Below are 25584 nucleotides of genomic sequence, written 5' to 3' on the forward strand. Positions count from 1 at the left end.
TCTGAAAGCAGAAGAACATTTAGCGAATTGCTTTGTGATGGTGCAACAGAAGTATATTTAATTTAACCTGAAAAGTAAGCAAACCAAGCACCTAATAAAAATGTGATTAAATGGCAGTAAGTTCTGTAGCCGGAAGACCAATTTCATAAAGTGAGTTTGAAAATTATTTGAGGGATTGTTGGATTTCGGTTTACGTAGAGTAACTGTCCAGCAAACTGTGATTTGAATACACTGATGGGAGGGGGCACCCTGGGAAGAATTCTATTTCACATTCAATCCACATCACAAACATAATATGCTTTTCTTGTTGTTCAGCTTTCCTCCTTCAAAATCTCAAGGATTTATCCTGAAGCCTCAAATGCAGCTCATTTCCAAATTTTTGTTTAATGAGCTGACCCTAGACTTGAACTATGGAGTTTAAGTGAGGGGACAAACAGAAACTGGATTTACTAATGGTGAAACCTTTAATATTTCAGGTATTTTAAGAATGTCTTCATAAAGTTCCAAATTGAATGTAGTCCTTTTCTTGTTTTCACAGAAGGCAGCTGTGAAAACCCAGTTAAATGTTTCTGAAGCCTTTGAACATGGCTATACTACTGCAGCTGAAAATTCTTAATTATAAGATTCAGCAAGTGCTTGTAAGCTTTTTGGTATTATACGTTAAATGTTTGCTTTCAACTCTGGTACAAATGTATTAAATTAATTGTTGGCTGGCTAACAGAGTTTAGACAGACCGTGACTTTCATTTTACTTTTTTAATATCACACTTATTTTGAGAAACAATATTTAGGAATGGGACAAATTAATGTTTTAGAGGATTTGGTCCTTGTCCTGTTACATTTGTATTTTCTAAGATTTTAGTGCCCAGGTATCCCAGCATTAGTTATATTTTTAAACGAGTACTGCAATGTAAATTAGTTAAAAATGCACAAGTAAAAAGATAATTTGTTAGTTTCATTCTCTTCACTCCTTTTTTGCCACAAATTTGCAGTCCTAATGAAATTCTTAAATTTAAAAACCAACCAACAAAAATAATCTCACATCACACATAGCTTTAAGATCAAATTGAATGAATGCATCTCAAGAACAATGGAATAATTGAATTGCTTACATTGATTTCTTTCCTACCTATTCTGCTTTCTGGTGCTAGATAATGTTATGTTCAAAACCAATTTAATATGACTATCCTATATCTTCTCTACCTTTTAAAAAATCAAATATGTATGATATGTAATGTTAGAATTTCAAGTAACCATTAACATAAAAGCACACCAGTTCTATGTTGTAGTTTCAGGACTCAGGGTTAACCCTCTTCTTAAAGAAGAAAAATATGAAGTAGAAAACCAGATTCGGGGAAGTGTGCGTGTGCGTGTGCGTGTACGTGTGGGTGCGTGTACATATATGTAGTGTAGCTGTGACCAAGCATTATTCCATGACTGAGCACTAAAAATCTTCCAGAGTTACAAAAAGGCTACACTTCCTTGAGGTAAAAGAATGTGCTAGACAGGGAAAAGATATATTTCAATGTCTTCTGATTGAAATAATAATAATTTGTAAACATATTTTTCAATGCAGTAACTTACATTTGAGATATTAAGCAAGCCACAAGCAAATGGACCTACGCATGTTATAGCTCTTGGGTCTGAAGAGCAATACTTTCCTTAACTAACTCCCAGATAATGTGAGAGCTTGCAAAGGCATGAGGGCTAGAAAAAGAAAGCTCCTTTTCTTTTCCTTCCCATACTAATCATTCCAGGCTTTTTACTTGGATGTTTGCACACTTCACATCTTTTATTACATATAGCTTCCCTCCCCCCATCTCCCACCATATTAACAGGATACAGTCAAGCAATCAAAAATTAGGAACTGTCAGTTGTCCATCCAACTTCTCCCCCTTGTGCATCTGTTTTGTTCACTGAATGGGGGGGAGAGGGGAGGGGGAGAGAAGCACTGTGAAAAAAGGTGGCAGTATAATTTAAAACTGTATCATAATGCAAGGCATTAGGATGGGGCAGGCTAGAGGCTGCCAGCGGGTCTGATCTGGCCCTCCAAGCCACCAGATCCAGCCCATGGCCACCTTGATAGAACCCTTAGGCAAAGAACAGCTCACACTTTAAAAAGCCAGCTCTTTTCCACTCCACATGGCTGGGGAAGGAAGAAGGAGACTTCTCATGCTGTTCCCACCTCTCAGCAAAATCTCTTAGCTCCCATTGGCCAATCTCACAGCTAATAGGAGCTGAGAATTTTTGCTGGGAGCAGGGGCAGTTAGGAAGCCTTTTCCCTTCCTTCTTCACCCTTCACGTGAAGCAGTGAGCAGCCTGCACCAGTTAGTCTGCCTCAGGCTTCTGCTGGTTAGCACGTCCCAGCCAGAGCCTCCCTCTGGCATCCCAGCCCCTCCCTTTCCCGACCTTCTGCCCCCTCCGCCTCCCACATACCCAAATCCTGTCCTCTCCCGCACCCATGTCCCCTCCCAGATGTGGCACTCCAATCTTCTGCCCCAGATCACAATCCCCTTCTACCCTAGGTCACATCCCAAAATCCTGCATCCCAGTTCCCTGCCCTAGGTCACAACTGCCTCCTTCCCCTAAACTCCCTCCCAAACCCCATTATCCCTCCTGCACCACCAGTCTCCCTTCTGCACTCAACCTCCATCCCAGAACCTGGAATTCCTCCATTAATAGCCCAGAAGAGTGTGGCCTTTGACCATTTTCCAAAATCTTGAAGTGATCCCCCATCAAAAATGATTTCCCACCCCTGTATTAGGATAAAATGACATCAAGATTGGAAGATGAGACTCCCGGGGAGCAGAGGTAGTGAAGTTTATATAGTCTAGTAAAGAAGATTGTGAGGAGGACATAAGTTTACAAATAACTAAGTTACAGTGAAACAAGAGTAGGAAAATTTCAGGTTTGATGTCAGGCAGTTGTCCCTGAAAAAGCAATTTGACTGGAAAATGTAATGCAATTATATAAATCATTTGCCCATCCTTACCTGCTGCGGTGCATTGATATTGAGTACCAGTTGTTATAGATGCAACACCACAGCCAGGTTAAACATGTTTGTGCCTTATAAATTCCTTTGTGGGTGTGTGGGGGCCTCACTGCCACGGGCACCTCCTGCTGGACACTCTGGGAATTAGCTTTTTGGTGCTGGAGTGTCCCCTTCTGGCTGGTGTTTCACTCCTGGTTACCTATTTTCTCCACTTCTGAGCACTGCCCTATCACGGTGGTGCCCTCTGCACTCTGGGGTAGTCCCCATCGGGGAGCCACAATTGCCCTATGCTCACCTTGCCTCAGTGACCCACTGCCAGTCTTTATCTAGCCCCTTACCTCAGGGTCAAACTGTAGGTCTGAAACGATTGATCATCATTGGCAAGAGGAACCTGCTGCCTCTTTCTAGCCTGGTTGTCCCTTGAAGCCATAACACTCTCAGACCTTGCCTCAGATCCTGCAGCCTGGGAGTGAGGTCAGGCCAGAGCTTCCCAGCTTGCCTGCTTTTCCCAGCACTGCTCTGTCTCAGGAATCCTCCAGATTCCCTGGCAGCCAGGTCCCTCCTACTCCCCAGCTAGAGCAAGAATTTCTCTGTATCTCTCTCTCCCACCAAGAGCCTTTATTTATACTCCACTCAGCTGTAGGGCTTTGCTCTCAACCTTCTCCCAGGGCTTGGTTTTACCCTTAAAGGGCCAGTGCGGAGCAGAAGCCCCATCACAGTGATGTATACACCTAAATGCACTGTATATGAACAATGATCATTCTATATCTCTACACAACTCCATTTGGATTGAAGTTTAGCAAAGTTTGTGCAGTTTTGTATGTAATTGTAGTGCATTAAATGTGACCACTCACGTTTTTAATAGTCCATTGAAAAACTTAAACAGTGTTAGCATATGATAGTCTGCTTTTGAATGTCACTGTGGTATTTTATTTTAATCTATACTCTGAAGATGGGGCCATACATACTATCCCTAATTATTAATTTGTGTTACCATGGCACTCTAGGATCCTTGCCATGGATCAGGATCCTGTTGTGCTAGGTGTTGTAAAAATACAGTACAAAGACAGTCCCTGCCCCAAAGGGCTTACAGTCTAAGCATAAGACAACAGATGTCCATACAATAAGGAGTACAAGGAAACAATGAGACAGCATTGGCCAGCTTCATAAGCAGTGGTGGTAACAGTCTAATTGTTAAGGTTTTGTAGGCATCACATCAAAAGAGTTTCAAGGAGAGAATCTGAAGATAGTTAATGGGGTAGCTTTGCAGGTCTTCACAGGAGGTACCTCTGAAGGGGGAAGGACAAGATGGGAGAAAACAAAGGCTCTCGTTTGAAAGCAGGTGGGCAGTGGAAGTTGGCATCATGGCCCACTTGAAGGCAGGAGTTAATTTTTCAGTCTTTGAAATGGAAGTTTCTGAAGGGCCTTGTAAGCGAAGACAAACGGCTTATGTTGTGATAGAGAAGGAGAAGCCAGTGGAGGGTTGCAAGGAGGGTTGACGTGCTAAGATTCCACATTGATACTTTCCTACACCTTCTGTAGGAGAAGTAAGAAACATACATGCGCCTCTGTAGATTACCCAATAAGCATATGCTTATTGGGCAGTCGAGTGGAGTACTTGACTGTTTGCTTCCCTTCCTCCCTTGCTGCCCCTGTATATGAGGCAACAAGGGGAGGGAGGAGAGGCAACGATGCTGGCGAGAGCTGGCTTAAAAACCAGTTCCCCCCAGCACTGCCTCTGTGGTGTCACCTGCCTCTCTCTCTCCCCTCCCCCTCTCCCCCCCCTCCCCCCGCTGCGTCTGTCAGAGGGAGTTGAGGGGAATAGGAGAGACTGCTCTGGCAGCAGTCCCTGTCTGCAGGGGTCCCAATGTGGAGCTGGGCCCCCCTACGATAGGAGCTGCTAGATTCAGCGTGAGCCAGGATCAAGCAGTCCCAGCTCGCCCTGGTCCTGGACACTGTACCTCTGCATTTTAAATGTAGCAAGAACCTGGTGGCTCTAACTACATTTAAAATGCAGAGCTGCAGTGCAAGTGGCTCCTAGAGCCAGCTCAAGTCAGAACTACTCTGTCATGGCTCGTGCTGGCTTCGGGAGCGACCCCTGCTACAGCTCTGCAGAGGGGCCCTTATTGACCAATTGTGTAGTCGATACAAATTGTATCACAATTAGCCAGATAACTGCAATTTAACATCCTTAAGGTACATCTACACTGTGGGCTAAAGTAGAGCTAAGATACGCAACTTCAGCTATGTTAATTGCATATGCAACTTCAGCTACATTAACTCGGCTTTAGATGCTGTCTACATAGCAGGAAGTCAGAGGAAGAATACTTTTCCTTCGACTTCCCTTAGGGTAGGTCTGCACTATAGACTTTTAGTCTAGATGGGGCCAAATGGCGGAAAAGCCTCCTCTTTTGGAGGAGCCCTTATTTCTTGTAGAACGAGGTATACAAGGCTCCCCGAAAGAGTGCATTTGCTCTTCTGCAAAAAAAAAAGTGGAAGAGCAAATGCGTTCCCTGGACATGGTGGAATTTCGGGGATACTTCTGGAAAACCCCATGCAGTCTAGATGTACCCTTACTCCTCATGAAATCAGGGTTACAAAAGTTGGAGCAAGAAGCCTGTTTTGAAACAGCAACACTGAGGCAATTACAAAAGAGGAAGTCTGCAAGGCAATAAGAAACCTAAAGAATGGCAAGGCAGCAGGACCTGATAATATTCCACCTGAAGTACTAAAAGAAGGAGGAGCTGCTATAGTGGACCACCTACACAGTTTGATAAATCTGATATGGACAACAGAGGAGATTCCAAAGGATTGGAGAAAACGGCTGCTAGTGAAACTCCCTAAATATGGTGATCTGTCACTGAAAAGTGGAGGGGGATTACTTGCCTGTCCATTCTAAGCAAAGTATTAACCAGAGTCATCCTGGAACAAATGAAAGATGCCAGAGACCACAAACTAAGAGAAGAACAGGCGGGTTTTAGAAGAGGACGATCTTGCACAGACCAGATAGTAACACTTTGGATCATCGTAGAACAATGCATTGAATGGCAAGCACCACCCTATATCAACTTCATAACCTTTATGAAAGCCTTCAATAATGTGGACAGGCAGTCCATCTGGACCATCATGCAACATTACGGCGTTCCAGGCAAACTGATTACCATCATCAAGAAACTGTATTAAGAATACTCTTGCCAAGTCATCCAGGATGGAAAATTGTCAGAAAAATTTCAGGTCACAACAGGTGTATGCCAAGGCTGCCTTCTTGCTCTATTACTCTTCCTGATTGTCCTAGACTGGGTCACAAAAACAGCATATGCTGACTCAGGAAGGGGACTCCAGTGGACTCAAACTAGGAACCTTGAAGCTCTAGAGTTTGCAGATGACTTAACCCTGCTTGCAGACAAATTAGAGCATATGCAAGAGAAGACAGATGCCCTACAGGAAACAGCTGAGCGAGTGGGCCTCAAGATTAGTCAGAGAAGACCAAGTTGATGCACATTAACAACAGACAGGAAGCTGAAATTACAATTGAAAGAAAAGCAGTGAAAGAGGTAGATCTGTTTGTATATTTGGGGAGTGTTGTTAGCAAGAATGGGGGAACTGAAGAGGACATCAGTGCAAGAATAAGAAAGGCGCAACAAAAGCTTTTGCCATACTACGAGTCTGGCGTACAAGAACTAAACTATGTACTTTCACTTCCAATGTGAAATCAGTGCTACTGTATGGCTCAGAGGCGTGGCATGTTGTCCTGAGCAACACTAAGAGAATCCAGACATTTGTCAATAAATGCCTTCCACATTCTCCAGCTAAAGTGGTACAATAGAGTGCCAAATGAAACCTTGTGGACCAACACAAATCAGAAACCAATGAAGGTCCAGATTAAGAGAAGAAAATAGCGATGGGCAGGCCACATTCTGCGTAAGGACTGTGAGGAATGTATCACGAGACAAGTTTTAGAATGGAATCAAAAGGGGAAGAGGAAAAGGGGACGTCCCAAACAAACATGGCGATGAAGCTGCCTGGATGAAGTAAACGCAGCTGGCTTAACATGGGGTCAAATCAAGACTATTGCTAAGGATCGCAAGAGATGGAGAATGACTGTGGAGGCCCTATGCTCCATTAGGAGCCCAAAGGACTAATAGATTAGATAACACATGTGCGGAATTTGTGTGCTCCTCCCTCTTCTAATTTCTTTCAAAAATGACTTTGACAGGGAAGCAAAGAGAAGCCATAGAAGCAGTCATACAGTCCTTCCCAGCAGTAGGTTTCAGATGCTCAGGGCAGCTGGCAGAAAGGTAAATCACGATGGGCTACGAGGAGGGATTTGGGAAGACCCAGTTTATGACTCCTATACTATGCTGGGCCTAGCTGTTAGTGCTGGCTGGGCTGAGGAGGGCAGGACTTTCTCTTTCCCAGCATGACATTCAGGTCCAGGTCCAACTGACCTCCCCACATGTTTCCCACAGCTGCAGGAAGGTCTGCAAATTCTTCCCCATTCCACTTCTTGCACTTACTCCTTCTCAGCTGCAGGGATCCTTGTATGGGAAGCTGCTCTCAACCTGCACAACCCCGAGCATCCAGACCTTCCTCATACCTAGACTTTCCCACCAAGCTTAACTCCCCGACCCTGCACTCAGAAGCCCCCTGAATAGCCCCATTCATCCTGCACCTGGATCACACTGATAGCCACCTGGATCCCAAATCAACTGTACCTAGATCCTCACCTTGCTGAGCCCCAATACCTGAGCTTCTTGTACCTACTCCCCTCTGCTGGGTCCCAGCCACCTTCACCGTGACCCCCTGCATTGCACCTAGAATCCTCCAGTAAAAGTCTGTGCATCCAGATCCCCCACTGAGATGCTTGCACCCAGATTGCCCCACACAGAACTCTCAACCCACATCTGGATCCCCTTCACTCTTGGATTTTGCTGCCCATACTTGGTGCACTTGGCATGGAGGGGCAAAGCTGTGGAGTGTTTCTGGGACTGGCTGTGTCTTTACACTGTCTTCAGATTGGGTGCAGTCTCACTGCTGAGTCTGTGTCCAGAGGTGGTGGGGAGTTATCTCCCATCTCTGTGGAGCCAGTGGCTTGTGCTCCACAATGCCATGCTGGAATCATTTATTTGACACAATTTGTTATAATATTGCAAAATGTTCAAGTATCATGTGCACAATTTTTAATTTTTTGATGCAGAATGCCCTCGGTAAGATTTGTCTCTGACACAAAGCTGTGCCTAAGTGGGCTAGCTCTATACAGGCAGTCCCCGGGTTACATACAAGATAGGGACTGTAGGTTTGTTCTTAAGTTGAATTTGTATGTAAGTCGGAACTGGCATCCAGATTCAGCCGCTGTTGAAATTGACCAGCAGTGGCTGAATCGGACACGCCTGGGGCAGAGCAGCTGGGGTGCTGCTGGGTTGGTCCCGCAGCGCCGCTCCTCGGCGCTACTGGACCAACCCGGCAGCCCCCCAGCTGCTCTATCCCAGGCATCGGCGAGAAAAGCCTGGTCTGCTGGGGGGGGGGGGGGTGCACTAGCTGCGCGCCCCCCCCCCCCCAGCAGACCAGGGAGACGCGGAGTGGCTTTTCTCGCCGCGGAGGACGCGGGCGGTAGGACCGCGGCGTGTCTCGGCGGTCCCGCTGCCCGCGTCCTCCGCGGCGAGAAAAGCCTGGTCTGCTGGGGAGGGGGGAAGGCGCAGCTAGTTTGGGGTTCCCTCACCCCGTTCGTAAGTAGGGATCCGACGTAAGTCGGATCCACGTAACCCGGGGACTGCCTGTACAATGTCTCCAAAATACAGTGTTGACTATGTATAAATGCACATTAATAGTAAGTTTCTGCTGAAGGAAAGTACTGTATGTATAAAGGCAAGTGGTTAAACTCCCCCCCCCCTTTTTTTTTTTAGTTCAAGTGGTTGTTTATGTGAGAAGACAGCATGCCATTTTGAAGTATGACAGAAGTCCTGATGCTGCAACAGAGGCTAGGAATATTAATGGCCAAATCTAGGTGAGTGAATTAAGTTGAGTTCCACCAGTTCTCAAATTTCCATACTGTTGGCCTTTTAACCACTGCTCTTGCAATTTATTTTGCAGTTTATTTTTGCATCCTTCAAATTTGCTGTTAACAACTTTGATTAATGTAATCTTTACACCGGAGAAAGACACTGAGTGAATGTATCACTGCTGCCTAATTTTGTTGTCCGTTTGTCAAAGAGCTTGAAGGAATCTCTAAGATTTGGCATAGGAAGCTACAGTATCCTTGTAGCTCTGTACCCATCTGGAAGCGCTCTGTGGAGCACGTGATTTCAAGAAAATTTGCAAGAAAATTTCAATAAATTATGAGAATTTTTGTTGCAAAATGTCCTAATTTGTATTAACTTTAATATCCGTCTGCATTATAGCTACCTTTCATAATTGTTGTTTTCAAGAATACTTCCTCAAAATAAATGAGCTCCATCGATAGACTCCACGGCCTACTCTCTCTCGAACTCCAGCATTCTTGAATGAGATTCTGTGCTCTATTTCCAAGGCACTGCCAATACTAGGATGCTTTGAATGCTGGAGAAGTCCTTGATGTAACTCAGACAACACTGGGGTGTGCCTAACGTTTAGGACAGCGTTCCAGAGATGCTCAAGGGACTTGAGTGTTGCCTACTGGAACCCTATCCTGCTGAACACTCCCTGTAGCTGGAGTCTGTGTGCCTGTGCTGGGGAAATTCTCCCTGAGTGAGAAGTGGGGTTTTTAGAGCCTTTTAGCTCAGTAAAAAGAGTAGAGAGATGGGTAAGGATCTCATCAGGAAATGTTTGCAAATGAGAATTCAATGTGAATTCAATTCACAGCTCAAATGAGTGTATTGGTTACTATAATTTTTACTTGTAGCAGGATTCTCACAACTTCCTACAGACGTTCTTTTTTTAAGTCATATTGTTAGAAAATATAATTTTAAAAAGGAATGTTATAATTATGTAACTTTTAAATATTTTTATAATAGCTTATCTGGCTGCTGCAAAATATGTCAGACATTTGTCATCTTAAGGAGCAATGTCAGTGTATTAGTTTCTGATCACTAATATTGCACTACCAGTTCAATTAACTACAAATATTTCTTTTGTTTAATCAATCAGTTTTAAATACAGTACATAACACGTTTAAGTAAACTTACTTTTTCCCTTATATAGCTAGCATATTTAAGGTTTTTTTGTTTAATTTAAAAACAGAATTTTAAAATTAACTGAATTTCAGTTTCCATGTAAGTACAACTTGATTCAAACAATGACTAAAATATTATTTTAGTAAATACATTTACCATTAACTGTTTTCTAACATAATATTTCAGATTACTCATTTTTACATTGTTACGCTATATCGCTTAAATAAATGTGAACAGATATAATGTATACTCCGGATAAGCAGCAAGTACCACATTTAGTATAAAGGCTATATTTGTCGTTGAAAATGAACATGTTTAATGATTATATCATTAAATAATCTTTGTTAGGAAATTAACAAATGCAAAAAAACCCTCAATGACTTAAGTCAAAGTTTGCTGATTTAAATCATGATTAAAATTGTTGATATCTCTGATTTAAATCAATCCATGCTGGGAATTATTGTGCTCCTTTCCCCTATTAAATTACCACTTTCTTTTTGGCTCTAGAGATTACATGGTCTTCTAAAGAAGTCATGGGTAGCTGTTGTAGCTGTCCAGATAAAGAGACAGTCCCAGACAACCATCGAAACAAATTTAAGGTAAGCAATTGATTTGTTATGTTGAAAACTTTTGTCATTCCCTTGCAAATACAATCTAGCTATAAGAATTGGAATGAAGAAAGTGTTTGTAAAGTTTATGAAAATCAAGCCATCAGAAACTTACCACTTTGTGTGGCTATAAATTCTTCTTTATCCCTGAATAGTGCTATATTAGGTTCAGTAAAAGGAATATTGTAAACAGGTCTGTTTTTGAACATTCATAGATCTCTGGTCTTGTATAAGGGTGTTAAGCCATGTGTCTAATGTAATTCTTGATTAGTGTGTCTCCATTTAAACAGAAGCTCTGTCTTAATGTAGCATTTTTGAGAACTTGCTTTGCTTGAAGAAGTGCTATTTCCAAGTGCTTGTTGTTACATTCAAAAAAATTCCTAGGAGTTTTAAGTCCACAGATACTTTTATGTATGTGCTTAACCATAAGTAGTCCCAGTGACTTCATTTTGTCCAGTTATGAAAGATTAATATTTGATTTTCTGAACGAGATTGTCTTATTGAAATGCCAAGGAGAACAGCTGTGTTTTCCATCATGAACAAAAGGGGATGCTGTTCTCTTAAGTGCCATATTAATGTTAAGATAGTTTTACATAGTGTTATAAATAGAACCTAATAAGCATGTTTTGACATCCTTTTGTTTGATACTCAATTTCTCTTTTCCCTCAGTATATTTAACTCCCCTGTTGTTTGTATGATCTTTTATTTAAAAACGGGGGGGGGGGGGGGGGGAACTATTTGAAACCATAGAAATATTAGGTGCCATAGTGGCAATTTCAAATACTACTTTTTAAAAAATTTACTGGATTTCAGTTGGACAACGTCCCTCTTTAAGAGGAAAAGTTCATTGTAACCAGTCTTTCTATTGGTTGGGACAAAAGGCACCAAAGTAGGGGCTGTTACATTTTGAATAAGTGGGGATTGTCCAAATTCTATCAGAGACAAAGTGGAACCAAAAGAGGATGTGGTGACAGTTTTAATGCAGATATTTAAAAAAACCAGCCTCTTAGATTTATTGGACTTATCTTTCTGCTTCAAACTTTTGTAGTGTTGAAGTAACAAATTATAGTAATGACCTGTGTCCTTTGATTCACATTGCTTTAAATATACCCATTTTTTTTAAAGATAAGCAAATATTTTCATCTAGAGACTTAGCACTTCCTGACCTAGCTTTTACAAAACATTACAGGTTTAACTATTTTTGAAAACAAAACACTTTCATGTATCTCAGCAGCAGCTATAACAGAGGTGGGCAAGATAGCCTCTGTGGGCTGCATCTGGCTGGTGGATCCTGTCTGCAGCCACCCTGCCTCTCTCCCGCCACCAGGAGAGCATGCAAAGTTTCCTCCCCTGCCAGGGGCATGGGGCAACAAAGGCAACCATCAGCTGTTTTAAAATAGCCAGTGGTTCTCTCTAGCTGCTGCTGCTCGGCTCTGAGGGGGCAGAGGCAGGAGGCAAGGGACTTCGCATGCTCCCCCTACTTTCCAGGACCTGATTGGCCTAGGGGCAGGGGGAGTGTGTGAAGTTTTAAAACACCTGTCGATTTTCTCTAGGCACTAGGGGTGGGGACAGAGGACCCCCCCCCCAAGCCAATCAGGGTCTATGGCCAGGGGAGCACGAGAAGTCTCCTGGCCCTACCCCTTCTGCCGAAGGCCCCATGTCTTCTGGGGCAGCCCAGTCCACTTCAGAAATTTGTGAAGTGGTCCACTTCTAAAAATTATTGCCCATCCCGATAGATAAGCATTTCAATTTTGTATTTAATGGGTCAGGTGCTGTATGTTAATGAAATGTTCAAGAAGCTTATGTAATGGTATATAACTCTTATTTTCAAGGTCATTAATGTAGATGATGATGGAAACGAACTGGGTTCTGGCATAATGGAACTTACAGATACAGAACTAATTTTATACACCCGTAAACGGGATTCCGTAAAATGGCACTACCTCTGTCTTCGTCGCTACGGCTATGATTCAAATCTCTTTTCTTTTGAAAGTGGTCGAAGATGTCAAACTGGACAAGGTAGGTAGCAGCTATATGTGTATAGAAGTATTTTAGCAACCTGTTTTACAATTCTGTAAATGAAATACAACAACTCATTGAGTTCTGCGTTCCAGAGAACAAGAGTGGAAAGAGAGTGGGCGTCAGCTTTTAACGTCAGCTTCATAGAAAAATCTAACAAGTGGCTTTTAGGGAACAATTCTGATAAATGTCCAGCATTTTAAATAGGGTGGGTTTGATTGCTCTGGAGCAATTTGTCTGCGTTGCATAAAAAGATCTGGGAGACTTCCAGTTTCCAAATCACCAGAGACTTGTAATATTTCGTACTTTTTTGCAGTGTCATCACTAATATTTTCAGAGTTGATTTAATGGCTTTTGTAGAGAGTTGCATCCAACTTGCCTGGTTTGGAGGGTTGACTCTCCTGGTGTTCTCTTTTTGGGGAAGGAGAAATGTAAAAATTAAGATTTCAGAGAAGCCTTTCTGAAAACTAACAAATTATTTTAGCTGAATTCATCACTACATCTGTTACGAGGGCAGCAGATGGGGGGAGGGAGGGAGGAAGGTACAATAAACCTTGACTTGTGTGATCAGGTCTGTCTGCCTTGTTTATTTTTAAACATAGTATTTAAAACACTTATTTCTTTCTCACCAAAAAAATCACATCTTTTTATAAAAACCCCCAAAACATCAGTGAAATTATACTTTTTCCTAAATTCTGCCTTTTTAAAATATGAAATAAGTTAATTGCAGCACATTGTTCTTGTCAAAATGAAAAGTGGCTTCTGCTACTCTTTCTTACCCTTAATCCTGAGCTGACCAGGAAGTCAAAATGGGCAAAGAGCTATTGTAAGTTACACCCAGTGCAGCAGTACCTATGTGGCAGCTGCACTAGCCAAGAAACAGATGAAGTACTGTGTGTTCTATGACACCCTTTCTGTGCTTCTCTATCATGATGTACCACCTTCATAATGGTGTTGGGGAAGTGGTGACTACTTCAAGGATTCCTCTGTGTCAAGCTTCCTGCAGCACAGTGCAGCCACATTGAGGCTGGAGATCTGGCTTAGTGTGATTAAAGAGTGCTAGCTTTTAAAAAAATTAAAGTAGATCTGAGTAATTAGTCACCCATTTTTATTTTTTGTTAGATTAAGTTGCATTCTTAATTGCCCTTAACAATGTGCACTTGTTGTTTTTTATTATGAGGTTGGTAAAATAATACTAATTAGAGCCCCTAATTGCCACAGCAATACTAGTAGCCATAGTAGTAGTATTTGCAAATTTGAACTCCAGAGTAACAAGAGTAGACTAGCAGTTTCTAAATCAGGGGTGGGCAAGATTTTGGAACGTGGTCAAGGGCCGTGCTCTTTCATGATATTAGTGGAGGAAGTGCTGGGTCTGGGATGGAGGTTGAGTGCAAGAGGAAGCTTGGGGTAAGAGACTGAGGTGCAGGAGGGCATATGGGGTGCAGGAGGAGGTGCAAGGTTTTGGGTTGTGACCTAGGGCAGGAAGGGATTGTGACCTGGGGCAAGAGATTGGTTTGCAGGGGTTTGGGTTGTGACCTAGGATAGGGGATTGGAGTGCAGGAGGAGGTCCAGGGATTGGGTTGTGACCTAGGGCAGTAAGGGGTTGTGATCTGGGCTAGGGAATTGGGATGTAGGATCTGGGAGAGGGGGGGTATGGATTCAAGAGGGGGGCAGAGAGTTTGGGTTATGTGGGGTGGCAGAGGCTTGCGGAAGGGGAGGAAGGGGCAGGGGTGCCAGAGGCAGGCTCTGGCTGGGAGACTTATCTGGGCAACTCCCAGCTAGCAGCTCAGCAGGGTTCTCAGGCAGCCTCCCTGCCTGCTTTACTCCTGCACAGACTGTGGGGCCATGTGTGTCAGTGAATAAGAGCCCGAAGGGGGAGGGTGCTTTGTGCTCTGCCTGTTATTCAAACAGGAAGCTCCCATTGGCCAGAAACCGGTCAATGGGATTGTGCTGGGGCGGGGACAGTGCATGAAGCCTCTCCCCCCTTCGCTCCCACAGCTGCGAAAGAGAAATGGCCCAGCAGCCTCTTTTCTGAGCAGCATGCGGGGTGGGAGAGGCAGGCAGAGAGTCTGCCTAAGGCTTCCTGCTGTGACTGTGGGCTGGATCCAGCCCATGCACCTTATTTTGCCCAGGCCTATTCTAAACAGATATTCCCCTGCAATGTTTGCATCCTAAAGATGACAGCGCTGAGCATATGAAAATGAATCTAATCATGGAAAAAAGAAAAACTGACCTAGAAAGTTGAGAAGTGCAGTAAGTTAAAAGCATAAATAATGAAAGGTTATTTGGATTTTAAAAATTCCTTGTTTTTAATTATCTAAACTTTTATTAAGAACAAAGGTAATTACATTTGTTTACTATTTGTGATGTTTAAAGTGGCACTCTAACACAAAGAATTGAAAAAACTTTAAAATAAATCTCATTATATATAACACCTTTTCTTAATGTAAGATTTAAAATAATTTGGAAAATGGTTTTACTCATATTTGGCTCTACCATAGTCAAATTTCACTTTTTAGCAGTATGGCTGTCACTGGAAGTAAATTATGCGCTCCCCCCTCCCAAAAAAAACCCACCACCAAAACAACCACCCTAACTTTATTTTCAATGTCATTGAAAGAATTCTCTCTTTTGAATTTTCATACTTTAGATCAGTATAACTACCTTGCTCAGGGGGTGTGGAAAATCCACATCCCTGAATGATAACTGTACCAACTGAACTTCTGCTGTAAGGAGGGCTTTTTTCTGTCAATATAGTTGCAGCCAGTTGGGGAGGTGGAGAATTTATGCTGACAAGAGAGGTTATTCAGTCAGTAAGGTAGCGTCTTTATTAAGCACTACTATAGCACCACTGAATTGGTACCGCTGCACCGCTATATGTGTAAACAAGAACCAGATTATTTGTCGACCTTCTAAACTTGAGGCCCACTTCAGAACTTCACTAACCAACCAGCATTGTTTCTGTGGTGGTAAACTGGGTATAGTATTACATTATATGGAAGAAAAAAAAACCCAAACCCTGGTATCACAGGGCAGGAATTTACTTTTCTTTGTGTGACTTAGCTACAGGTAATTTGGATTTTAATATGAAAATATTTGAGAAATTGCTGTAATAAAAAGTCTTGTTTATTTACTTTCTCCCTGCCTATGCAATTTAGTGTATTGCATGTTTGGAAGAACTAACAGTTTGGGAATTGAATATATTGTATTCCTTTTAAAAAATAAAAGGGCAGATTTAAATTTCTTAAAAGTACACTGTTATTTTCTGAAGTATTAATACTATATCAGGCAAAATGTTAAATAAAAAAATTCTGAAGAGCTTCACACAAATTGTTTAAACCTAGAGTACTACATGTCTTTGTAAGCTTCTACCATGTGCAGACTTTTTAAAATAATTAACACCAAAATATAGTCAGTATGTTAGATCTATCCTCATTCTGTGTTACTCGAAAAGCAATCAGAAGCTTGACATTCACTTCCTGTTATCTACATGATATATAAACATAATTGCATTGTCAAAACGTAGAAAGATATACGTATCTTAAAATAAAGATACTTTTTTTAAGTGTAATCCAGTCTTCTGAAAAAATAAAACCACATACACACTCTATTCTTTTAACAAGAATGTCAACTTTAAATTAATGCTTTCAATGGAATGAATAAACCAAAGCTGCGTCTTCCCTGGTGTCTCTTTGCTTGGGATGGTAAGTTGGGCTCCCTCTACTGTTCAAACACAAAGTGGCACAATACTTGGGCAGTACTGTATATATAGTATTGCTGCCAGCTTTGTATTTTTGTCTATCCCTAAGGCAGAAAAATAACTTGGTTTGTTGCTGTTTGTTCCACACAATCTGTCTCTAGCCCTTCATTTGAACCTTCTTTAAGAACCTGGACTTTTACCCTATGTCAAAACCCTTCTTCCTTATTGTGCAGGAATTTTTTTATGGTAACTCAATATAAACCTGATAAACATATAACCTTGCAGCACCAAAGTTCTGTTCTTTGTAATGGTCTGCTAGGGGCTGCGCCTCCTGCTCACTATACTCGCAACCCCCCTCCCTGGGAGTAGGCAGCCCTGGCTCTCCCCACAGCTGCTGGCCTGCTCCTGCTCTCCCCGCCCCCCTAGTTGAGGATGTTGGGCTGGGTCAAGGCTGCGGCTTGCCTGGTTCTCATCCTTCTGCCACTGAGGGGTAGGGCCAAGCTGAGGCCGTGGCAGACCTGGCTCTCTCCCTCTGGCTGCTGGGCGGTGGGTTGAGCCAGGACGAGGCCTTGTCAAATCAAGCTCCCTCCAGCCACCGGGGGGGGGAGGAGGGGGGCATATGGACACGCACGCATGAGAGAGGGAGGCCAAGTGGTTCCTAACCTTCCCCCACCCCCTCAAAGGGGAAGGGTGCTTGGCATCACTCTGTCATCCCACAGGAAATGGGGTTTTTTAATAGAAAGATTTATCTGATTATTCATTTTAAAACTTCTGTTTCATGAAGTGTTTTTTTCATTTAGCACCCAGAAATGTAACTGATTTTTCTCTTATTGGGTCTGTTATTTTCCAGACTGTCTTTTTGGTGCATTGGAAGCTTATTAATTTATCAGGTACTCCTTTAAAGGGGTCTCATGATAAATTTTTTGTGTAACAACCAAAACAAAATTATAATAGCTCAGTTCCTTTAACAGGTATTCGTTAAGTGGACTCCCAATGAGTTACTTAATTACATAACTGTTTTTAGAAGCAGTTCTTGTTTCCACTTAAAGGGACCTATAACAATTTTTGTGTGTTCATAGGAATCTTTGCCTTCAAGTGTGCTCGTGCAGAAGAATTATTTAATATGCTACAAGAAATCATGCAGAACAATAGCATAAATGTGGTAGAAGAACCAGTAGTAGAAAGGAATAATCATCAAACGGAGTTGGAAGTTCCAAGAACCCCTCGAACACCAACCAGTAAGCATGATTTCTGCATGTAATGTGAAACCTTGATTTCAGTTGCATATAGCTCTTCAGTTGGCAGCATGCAAGTAACTTAGTTAAAGAATGAATACAGGTTTAAATACTATTGCCAGCTAAAGTGTTTGCTGTAGGTATTTTGTTTCTTTAAGTACCATTGCTGAATTCTCACTTCTGGATCTTCTTGCTCTGGGACAGGAGAAACCAGAATTCCCAAAACTGAAGAATTTGGCTAGGCTCGGCTCTAGTGGGGGCTAACAGCAGTACACAAGTACCACTGTAGTATGTGTACATGTGGGTCACTTTGAGATCTTTTCTAAGGGTTGCCTAATTGCAACCATTGAAAATTATAAGCACCAGAATCATTGTCCAAAATGTTCACGTTTAAAGAGTGTCATTGGTTCCTGAAGGGCTGAAAAAAGGTAAAACAGCAGACTTGGATCTCTGTTTCTATGAGCTAAACAAAATATTGCTGTTTTTTTTTCTTCTATAGGCAAGGTTCTTGAAAGCATTTCTGCCACTCTGTAGCAGCAAATTGCTTGGCAAAGTTTGAATTCTCTTAATGTTGTCCCTTTGGTATGCATGCACTTCTGACTGGAGGCTTTCTGTAACGGTGCCCATTTGGCTTCCGCATGCATTCCAGACATCCTTGAGGCCTTACCCAAGACATAGAGGTGCAAAAGCAAAATGCCCTTCGTTCCTTCTCAGCTACTCGAAGGCCTGAGACTGGTTCACTTTAGGAGTACTTAATTTGGTTTGTTGTTCATTTAGTTTTCTTAAGTTTAGTTCTTAGTATTTGATTTTGGGGGTTCTGTTTGTTTTATTTTCTCATCTCTTCTTTCCTCATTTAAGGGGTTATTTTGAAGATCATCATCTCTGAGGTACATGGGCATTCTTAGGCTTCATACATTCTCTCTTCTGCCAGGAAGTAATATCTGTTAGTGATGGCCATTCTCGGTGCTTCTTCTGTATGGGAGACATCCTTATCCTGGCAAAGTATAAGTTCTGCATTTATTTTAAAAGGGCACTCATTAAGAATAGAGTAAGAGTTTAGAGTGCTGATGGAACAAGCCCTAAGACTGAGAAACCTCCCCCTTTATACTAGCTTCTGAGCATACTTAATGGCTCCATCTTCCTCTGGCTTATATCACCAAGAGACTCACGGAACAAGACTAGGTTCTAGCAAGAAGAGTACTAAATCTCCTACCTGAGAGGTTTTTTTTTTTTTTTTTAAAATGAAACCCTTGGTCACTGATTTAAAGGAAGTGTTATGGAGACCTCTCCCAACAGCAGTACCATGGAGACTGAGTGGCTCTAGTACTGAGGTAATCTAATCTTCCTGTCTAGAACTGATATCTTAATTTCAAGTGGTCATGTCCATTCCAGATAAACTTTGAAGCAGTCAATGCAATTAGACTCCTGCATACCTCCTTTGAGACCGATATCAGCATCCCAGAGTGCTACTTTGGTGTCACCCGAGCTTACTAGATGTATTCATTCAAAGTGTTTCATGTCCTCGGTGCCAGCACATTCTAGAGGAATACCTCTCTTGGTACTGATGACAGTTTCTGCAGCATACCAATTAACTTCTACTCCCATTCCATCGGTACCACAGCTGTTCAGGAGATATTTTTGTGTTGGATGAGAGTCTCTAATACTGGACAATTACCTGTACTGAGATCACGTCTTGCCCAGATTTCCTAATGTTCTCATACGTACCATTCAGGATGAGCAATAACCACCTCCAATGGATTATGTTAAGGATGAATCCGATTCTCAGATTTCTGTCCAGGAATCCCCTCGCTACACTACAAGACATTTACTCTTCTAGAACTTATACTGAGGAGGAGAATGGGGATGGAGGGTGGGGAAATGACCTTGACTCCCATTCCCTTGGTACCGCAGATGGATGTCTTCTCCCATACCCGAGAGACCCACTCAGTGGCAACATCAAGATTCCTCAGAGGACTGTCTTTTTTTTTTCTTTTTTTTTTAATTCACAGGTTAAACCCCAACATGGGACTTGAACTTCATTCTTGTCTTACAAAATATCCCTTTGAACTATTAATCATGTGTTCTTTATTTCACCTCTCCATGAAAATTGTTTATTTTAGCGGCCCTCACTTCTGCTTAGAGCAGGCATGTCCAAAGTCCGGCCCGCGGGCCAATTGCGGCCCGTGTTCCGGTTTAATACGGCCCCACAGGTAATTTGGCAATACAGGCAGTCCCCGACTTACGCGGATCCGACTTATGTCGGATCCGCACTTACGAACGGGGCTTTCTCGCCCCGGAGCTCACAGGCAGCCGTCAGCCACCTCGAGCTCTGGAGCGAGAAAAGCTGCTCCCGGTGCCCCTGGTCTGCTGGGGACCATCTCCAGCAGACCAGGGACACCGCGAGCGAACCCACAGCAGCGGGGGGGTCCCGCGCTTCTGAGGCTTTACTCTGGCAAAGCCTCAGAAGCGCGGGGACCCCGCCGCAGCTGCGGGTTTGCTCCCGGTGCCCCTGGTCTGCTGGGGACCGTCTCCAGCAAACCAGGGGCACCGGGAGCAAAGCGGTCCGGCGCCAGAGCAAAGCCTCAGAGGCGAGGCACCCCTCAACCCCCCCCCCCCCCCTGCTGCCGCTTTGCTCCCTGTGTCCCTGGTCTGCTGGGGGGGGGGGCGCAGCTAGTGTGCCCCCCCAGCAGACCAGGCTTTTGTTGTGGACCCTGGGGCAGAGCAGCTGGGGTGCTGCTGGGTTGGTCCAGTAGCGCCGAGGAGCGGTGCTACTGGAGCAACCCAGCAGCACCCCAGCTGCTCTGCCCCAGACGTCCCCAAGTCAGCCGTTGCTGAAACTGACCAGCGCTGACTACAGGAAGCCCTAGGCACAGTTGCTCTGCCCCGGGCTTCCTGGAATCAGCTGCTGATCAGTTTCAGCAGCAGCTGACTTGGGGTTCTTAAGTTGAATCTGTATGTAAGTCAGAACTGGCGGTCAGTTTCAGCAGCAGCTGAATCTGGACGCCAGTTCTGACTTACATACAGATTCAACTTAAGAACAAACCTACAGTCCCTATCTTGTACGTAACCCGGGGACTGCCTGTATCTATCTTTTATGGCCCCCAACGAATCCATATGTATTGAGATTAATACATTGTAAGATCTCAGTTAATGTCAGTTGGTCTAAATCAGTTATAAATATATTTGGACACAACATGTATACTTGGTGTTATGTTCCTGTTCATATTTTTTTAACTTAAAAGTTGACAGACAACCTTTATTACCAATAATATGTAATGTACTTTACGATGTTCCTGACATATATTTCAGCTTCCTGGATTTTTTTTTCATCTGGCCTTCAGATATGAAAGGCAGAGTGATTTAACACCTGTTTAGATTTGTCATCCATGTGACGAAATGAAAAGTATGCCGTTTGCAATAAACTTTGCATAAAATAGTTAATTTGCGTTTAATTTTAATGGTTCAAAGAATGTCAGTCAAAATGGTCGGCCCTCACGCATGTTCACTTCATAAAATCTGGCCCTCTTTGAAAAAAGTTTGGACACCCCTGGGGGTTGGAAAACTGGTATCTTTACTGTCAAATCCTTCCTTCAATGTTTTTCAAAGAAAAGGTTTTGCTGCAGCCAAATTGAGCTCTCCTATGACGCCTTTGTTTTTGACAGGATGTAGTTCTGAAGACATGGCCTGTAGAGCTGAACAAATTATTTGAATTCTGGCATTTTAGAAGACTTGTATTTCACAAATGTCGTGGTTATGGATATATGCATCATGGTTTGCAGTCACCTTCCATTTCTCATGTCTGCAGAACATATTTTATAGTAGGGAAGCCCAAATTCTTCCCTGTCCCCCCATGAGTTTTGTTTCTCAGAATATCTTTAACTGGGTATATTTGTGGATAATTCTTGCTTATTGATGGCTCATTCTCAAATCCCTCTGCATAGTTGCTTCTTGATTAGTAGGTGGTAGCTCAGCCTCCCTTTCTTTAAGAAAAAAGAGCTACTTTGCATCTTGTCTGTTGGCATCCTTTTGTCTGCAAGAGATGGTGACAATTGCAGCCTATGATGTAAAGGGTTTGCAAAATCTCATGTGACTGAATAGTCCAGTCTGAGATTTGCATGATCTTTAGCAAATGTATACGTATCTTGGTTAGGAGCTGCTTTCCTGAAGTACATGTAAATCATTGCCTGATGCAGTGCCTTTTTATTCTGAAACATCACATCCCTTAAGCTACTTATTTATTAAGCGTGAGAATTCCATTATGATGGTATCTTCAAAGAAGAAAAAATTACTTCTAAATCTTTTGAAGAAATCATAAATCTCATTTTTCCATGCATCTCCTTTCAGAGTTTGGGGATTCTACTTAGAAAGAGGTGTGCTCTGCCTTGTGATGATTGTATATTTGTGCTTTTATTTGTGTGTGTGTGTGTGTGTGTGTGTGTCTATATATATATATATATATAATCTTCAAAAATAACACTGTCTGCCTGAGGTGAGTGGGTTTTTTTTATACGCACTCACCCTTTATCTCTGCAGTTAATGGTATATTGCTACTAGTCAGTATTCCAGCCTTTCACCTCTTTCCCCGAAAAAGGGGGAATTGGTAGTTGTACCTTTTGAACTGTAGGGTTGGAGATTGTACACAAAGTCCTCCAAAACTCCATTTGGGGAGTTCTGGCCAATCTGAGCTTATGTCTACACTACCACAGAAATTTTATCTAAGGTACGCTACTCCATTATGCAAATAACTCCTCCTTCCCCTGCCCCCCAGCTGGAATTTTGAGCAGTTACACAGTTACTCAATTACCTGCTTTTTAACACCTCTAATCTGTTGTTAATTTGGCAGGTCTTTATTAGACCTGCTAAATTGACCCCCTGGTGGATCGATGACAGATCATCAACTCCCACTGTAGTGTAGATATGGCCTGAGGCTGGATGCTTGAGGCCTAAAAGTCAGGATCTTGTGATGATGATATTACAGACAAATGATACTACAGACAAATAGTTGTCTTTTCCTCATGGAGACAACTTCATGTTGGTAATACTGATGAAAAGAAGTTTGATAAAAACTAAGTGCTATCAGAGGGTTACAGTTTATCCATCTGTGTCGTCCTTGAATTCACTTCAGATGGTAACCTAGAACTTTAAAACTGAATTTTAAAAGTGGTTGAATGAAATTTTCAGCAGTATAAACTCTTATGACATTACAGGAATATTTCTTCTGACAATCTTATATACTTATTTTAACTGAAAAAAAAAGTGTTGAAATTTGGCAGTATATAGAACCACTGAAATAGTCCAGAAAAATCCATTGATTTTTGCAAATTTTTTTCTTACAAAATACTTGTAATCTATGGCACTTATTGTCCCATTTTATATTTAGCTTAGCATTTGTTGCAAACTTTACTTTATTTAACCATTACTGTATACTGACAAACAGTTCAATGCAATTTTGAAAAACAAATTTTCAATGGCATTTGTATGTATTTTACATTTTGCTAGATTATTTCCTTGTTTATGCATGCAAAAGGCTGAATTTAAGAAAATGCTTGATGTCAATTCACTTTCTTTTATTCAGTGATGGTTGCTTTCCAGATTTAAAAAAATAAAAAAACTGCACATGATTTGTCAGTTAAATGTTGAGGGAATCTGAGACATTTTTAGGCACATGTCTGGTCCTGTGACCTTTTGGGATTTGTTAAATAGATTTATTTTGATAGTGCCCACAAAACACTTTCCAGAAAAAAGCAAAACATCTGAATGATACATAAGGAGTCACCATGGATAGCTTTTTAATCTGTCTTTTTTTAAATTGAATTAGCTCCTGGGTTCAGTGCACAAAGTTTACCTAATGGGTATCCCAGATATCCCTCCTTTGGAGATGCTTCATCACATCCTTCTAGCAGACATCCCTCTGTTGGAAGTGCACGGCTTCCTTCTGTAGGTGAAGAGTCAACACATCCATTGCTTGTAGCAGAAGAACAAGTAAGCATAGTCTTTATTTTCATGCATTTTGGGTTCAGCATTAATTCTACTGTTCTTGTACATATTCTGTATATTTGTATTTGCACCTGTTTTCCTAGCTTTGTTTCCATGGTGGAAAAATGTGGGTTTTTTCCCATGATTTTGGCTGTGCATATCTGCACAATATGTTGTATTGATGTAGAATGTTTGGGGCGGGCGGGGGGGGGGGGGGAGGAGAGGAAGGAAAGAGAGAGAGAGAAAAAATCTGGCAAAAGAACAACTTTGTTTTCTTAGCTGCTTGATTTAAAATAAACATTATGATACAAATAAATACATAATAATTATGCCAACAGTTCCCAATCAGGAACTTAAGTCCCTCTTGTGATGAGTGCTGTGAATACTCATATTATGACAGTTCCTGTCCCATGACAGTATAACAATCTTAGCATGTAATAAGAAACAGGTACTGGAAGGAAAAATGAGCTAAAGCACTGAGAAAACAAATGTGGGTATAATAAGAGCCAGATGAGTCAGATGGGAGGGAGTAATGGAAAAGTAACTGAGGGTGATGATGAGATTGGGTGGAGAAAGAGGCAGATGTGAAAATCAGGGAGGTGGATGGAGATGAGTGAGAACATAATATGGAGGAAAGAGGAGGGAACCAGTAGCTGGAGTGTTCAAAGAAGAATGAATGAAGTGAGGGAGGAGAGGGGTTGAGAGGGTTTAGAGTGGGAAAGAAACCAAGTATCTCGCTATGGCTTTTTCAGCATGTCCGTGGGTAACCACTGTGGGGGAAATTAAGACCCAAGTGGCTGTTGATGTATGAGGCAACCCAGAAGAGCAATAGTTGTCACTGGTGTTTCCTCTTATTTTTTTCATCCGTGTGTGGGATGAATTTTATGTGCACTGATGTTGAGGAGATGTGTGCCTCAGGAAAAACAAAAAACTTAATTATAGTATACACATTTTTAAAAGTTAGCATTGGGATAATTACTCCAGCCAGGAAAGGTTAGGCATTTTAGAACTCACTACTCAAATAATTAAATTTAAGCACAAGGGGAAAATACAATTATGAAATGCATAGATCAGTCAAACAGCACTTTGCAAAAATAAAATTACAGAGACTATATGTGAATTGCTCATACTACCAAGAAGTAACAACATCACAACAAGTATGTTGTTGAGAGGTGAGCATGAAAGAGACAGCATGTGTGTGTCTGAGAGTCAGCTGTTGGGGAAGTCCAAGATACTGCATCCTGTATCTTTAAGGCAATCACACCAAAAGGCTCAGACGCAGCAGCTGAGCTCTCCTGTTGCTGAGCCCAGTCCTGCCTCTCCTGCTGTGCGAAGATGGTTGGGGGGCAAGTAGAGGGAGGGGGTGTCAGCCAACGGTCAGGGCAGTGAGTCCCTTATGACTGGCTGAAGTTCTTTTAAATTGTGCTTGGTTCTGTTACAGCAACTGAAGGAGTCAGGTTAAAGCTTAAACAGTTACTATTTTATTGTTACAGGGTAAACTTAGCTGTTAAATGCTACTGCTGTGTTACAGATAACACAGCCACTACAAAGGACAGGACAGAAATTACACTAATAAGGTCACTTACAGGTACCATGAAACCCTTTTGGTTCTCTGAGCTCTTATTAAATGCATGCAAAATAGACATCTAGCAGGTATATATTCTCACCCCTGCGTTCCAGACTTGGCGTGGCCAGCGTCTTTCTCTCAATCCCTCGGGAAGAAGGAGGGCGAGGTTGAGCGTCCCACAGACCTCGGGAGACAATCAATACCTGCCAGTAGGTGTAGATGATTGGAGCTCAAATGGGGTGGGCTACTATACCCCTCTTTATACCCTTTGGGTCACGTAGGCTTCTTCCTGGTCTCAAGTGGCCAATTAGGAAAAATGGCTTTGAACGCCAAGTTTCCC

At 42.3% G+C, this 25584-nt stretch overlaps 1 protein-coding gene across 1 annotated transcript in view; it reads left to right on the plus strand.

The window, feature by feature from the left end:
• FRS2 (fibroblast growth factor receptor substrate 2) overlaps positions 1–25584 on the plus strand; it is a 98553-nt gene that overhangs the window by 62291 nt on the left and 10678 nt on the right. The window contains exons 2-6 of the mRNA XM_075931650.2: positions 8895–8995; positions 10647–10738; positions 12580–12766; positions 17546–17704; positions 23520–23683. Coding sequence (XP_075787765.1) covers positions 10673–10738; positions 12580–12766; positions 17546–17704; positions 23520–23683 — 576 coding nt within the window. The 5' untranslated portion in view covers positions 8895–8995; positions 10647–10672. The remainder of the gene's footprint in view (positions 1–8894; positions 8996–10646; positions 10739–12579; positions 12767–17545; positions 17705–23519; positions 23684–25584) is intronic.

This window comes from Pelodiscus sinensis, chromosome 1 (genome assembly GCF_052426305.1).
Source record: "Pelodiscus sinensis isolate ZL-2025 chromosome 1, ASM5242630v1, whole genome shotgun sequence".
Lineage (NCBI taxonomy): Eukaryota > Metazoa > Chordata > Testudines > Trionychidae > Pelodiscus > Pelodiscus sinensis.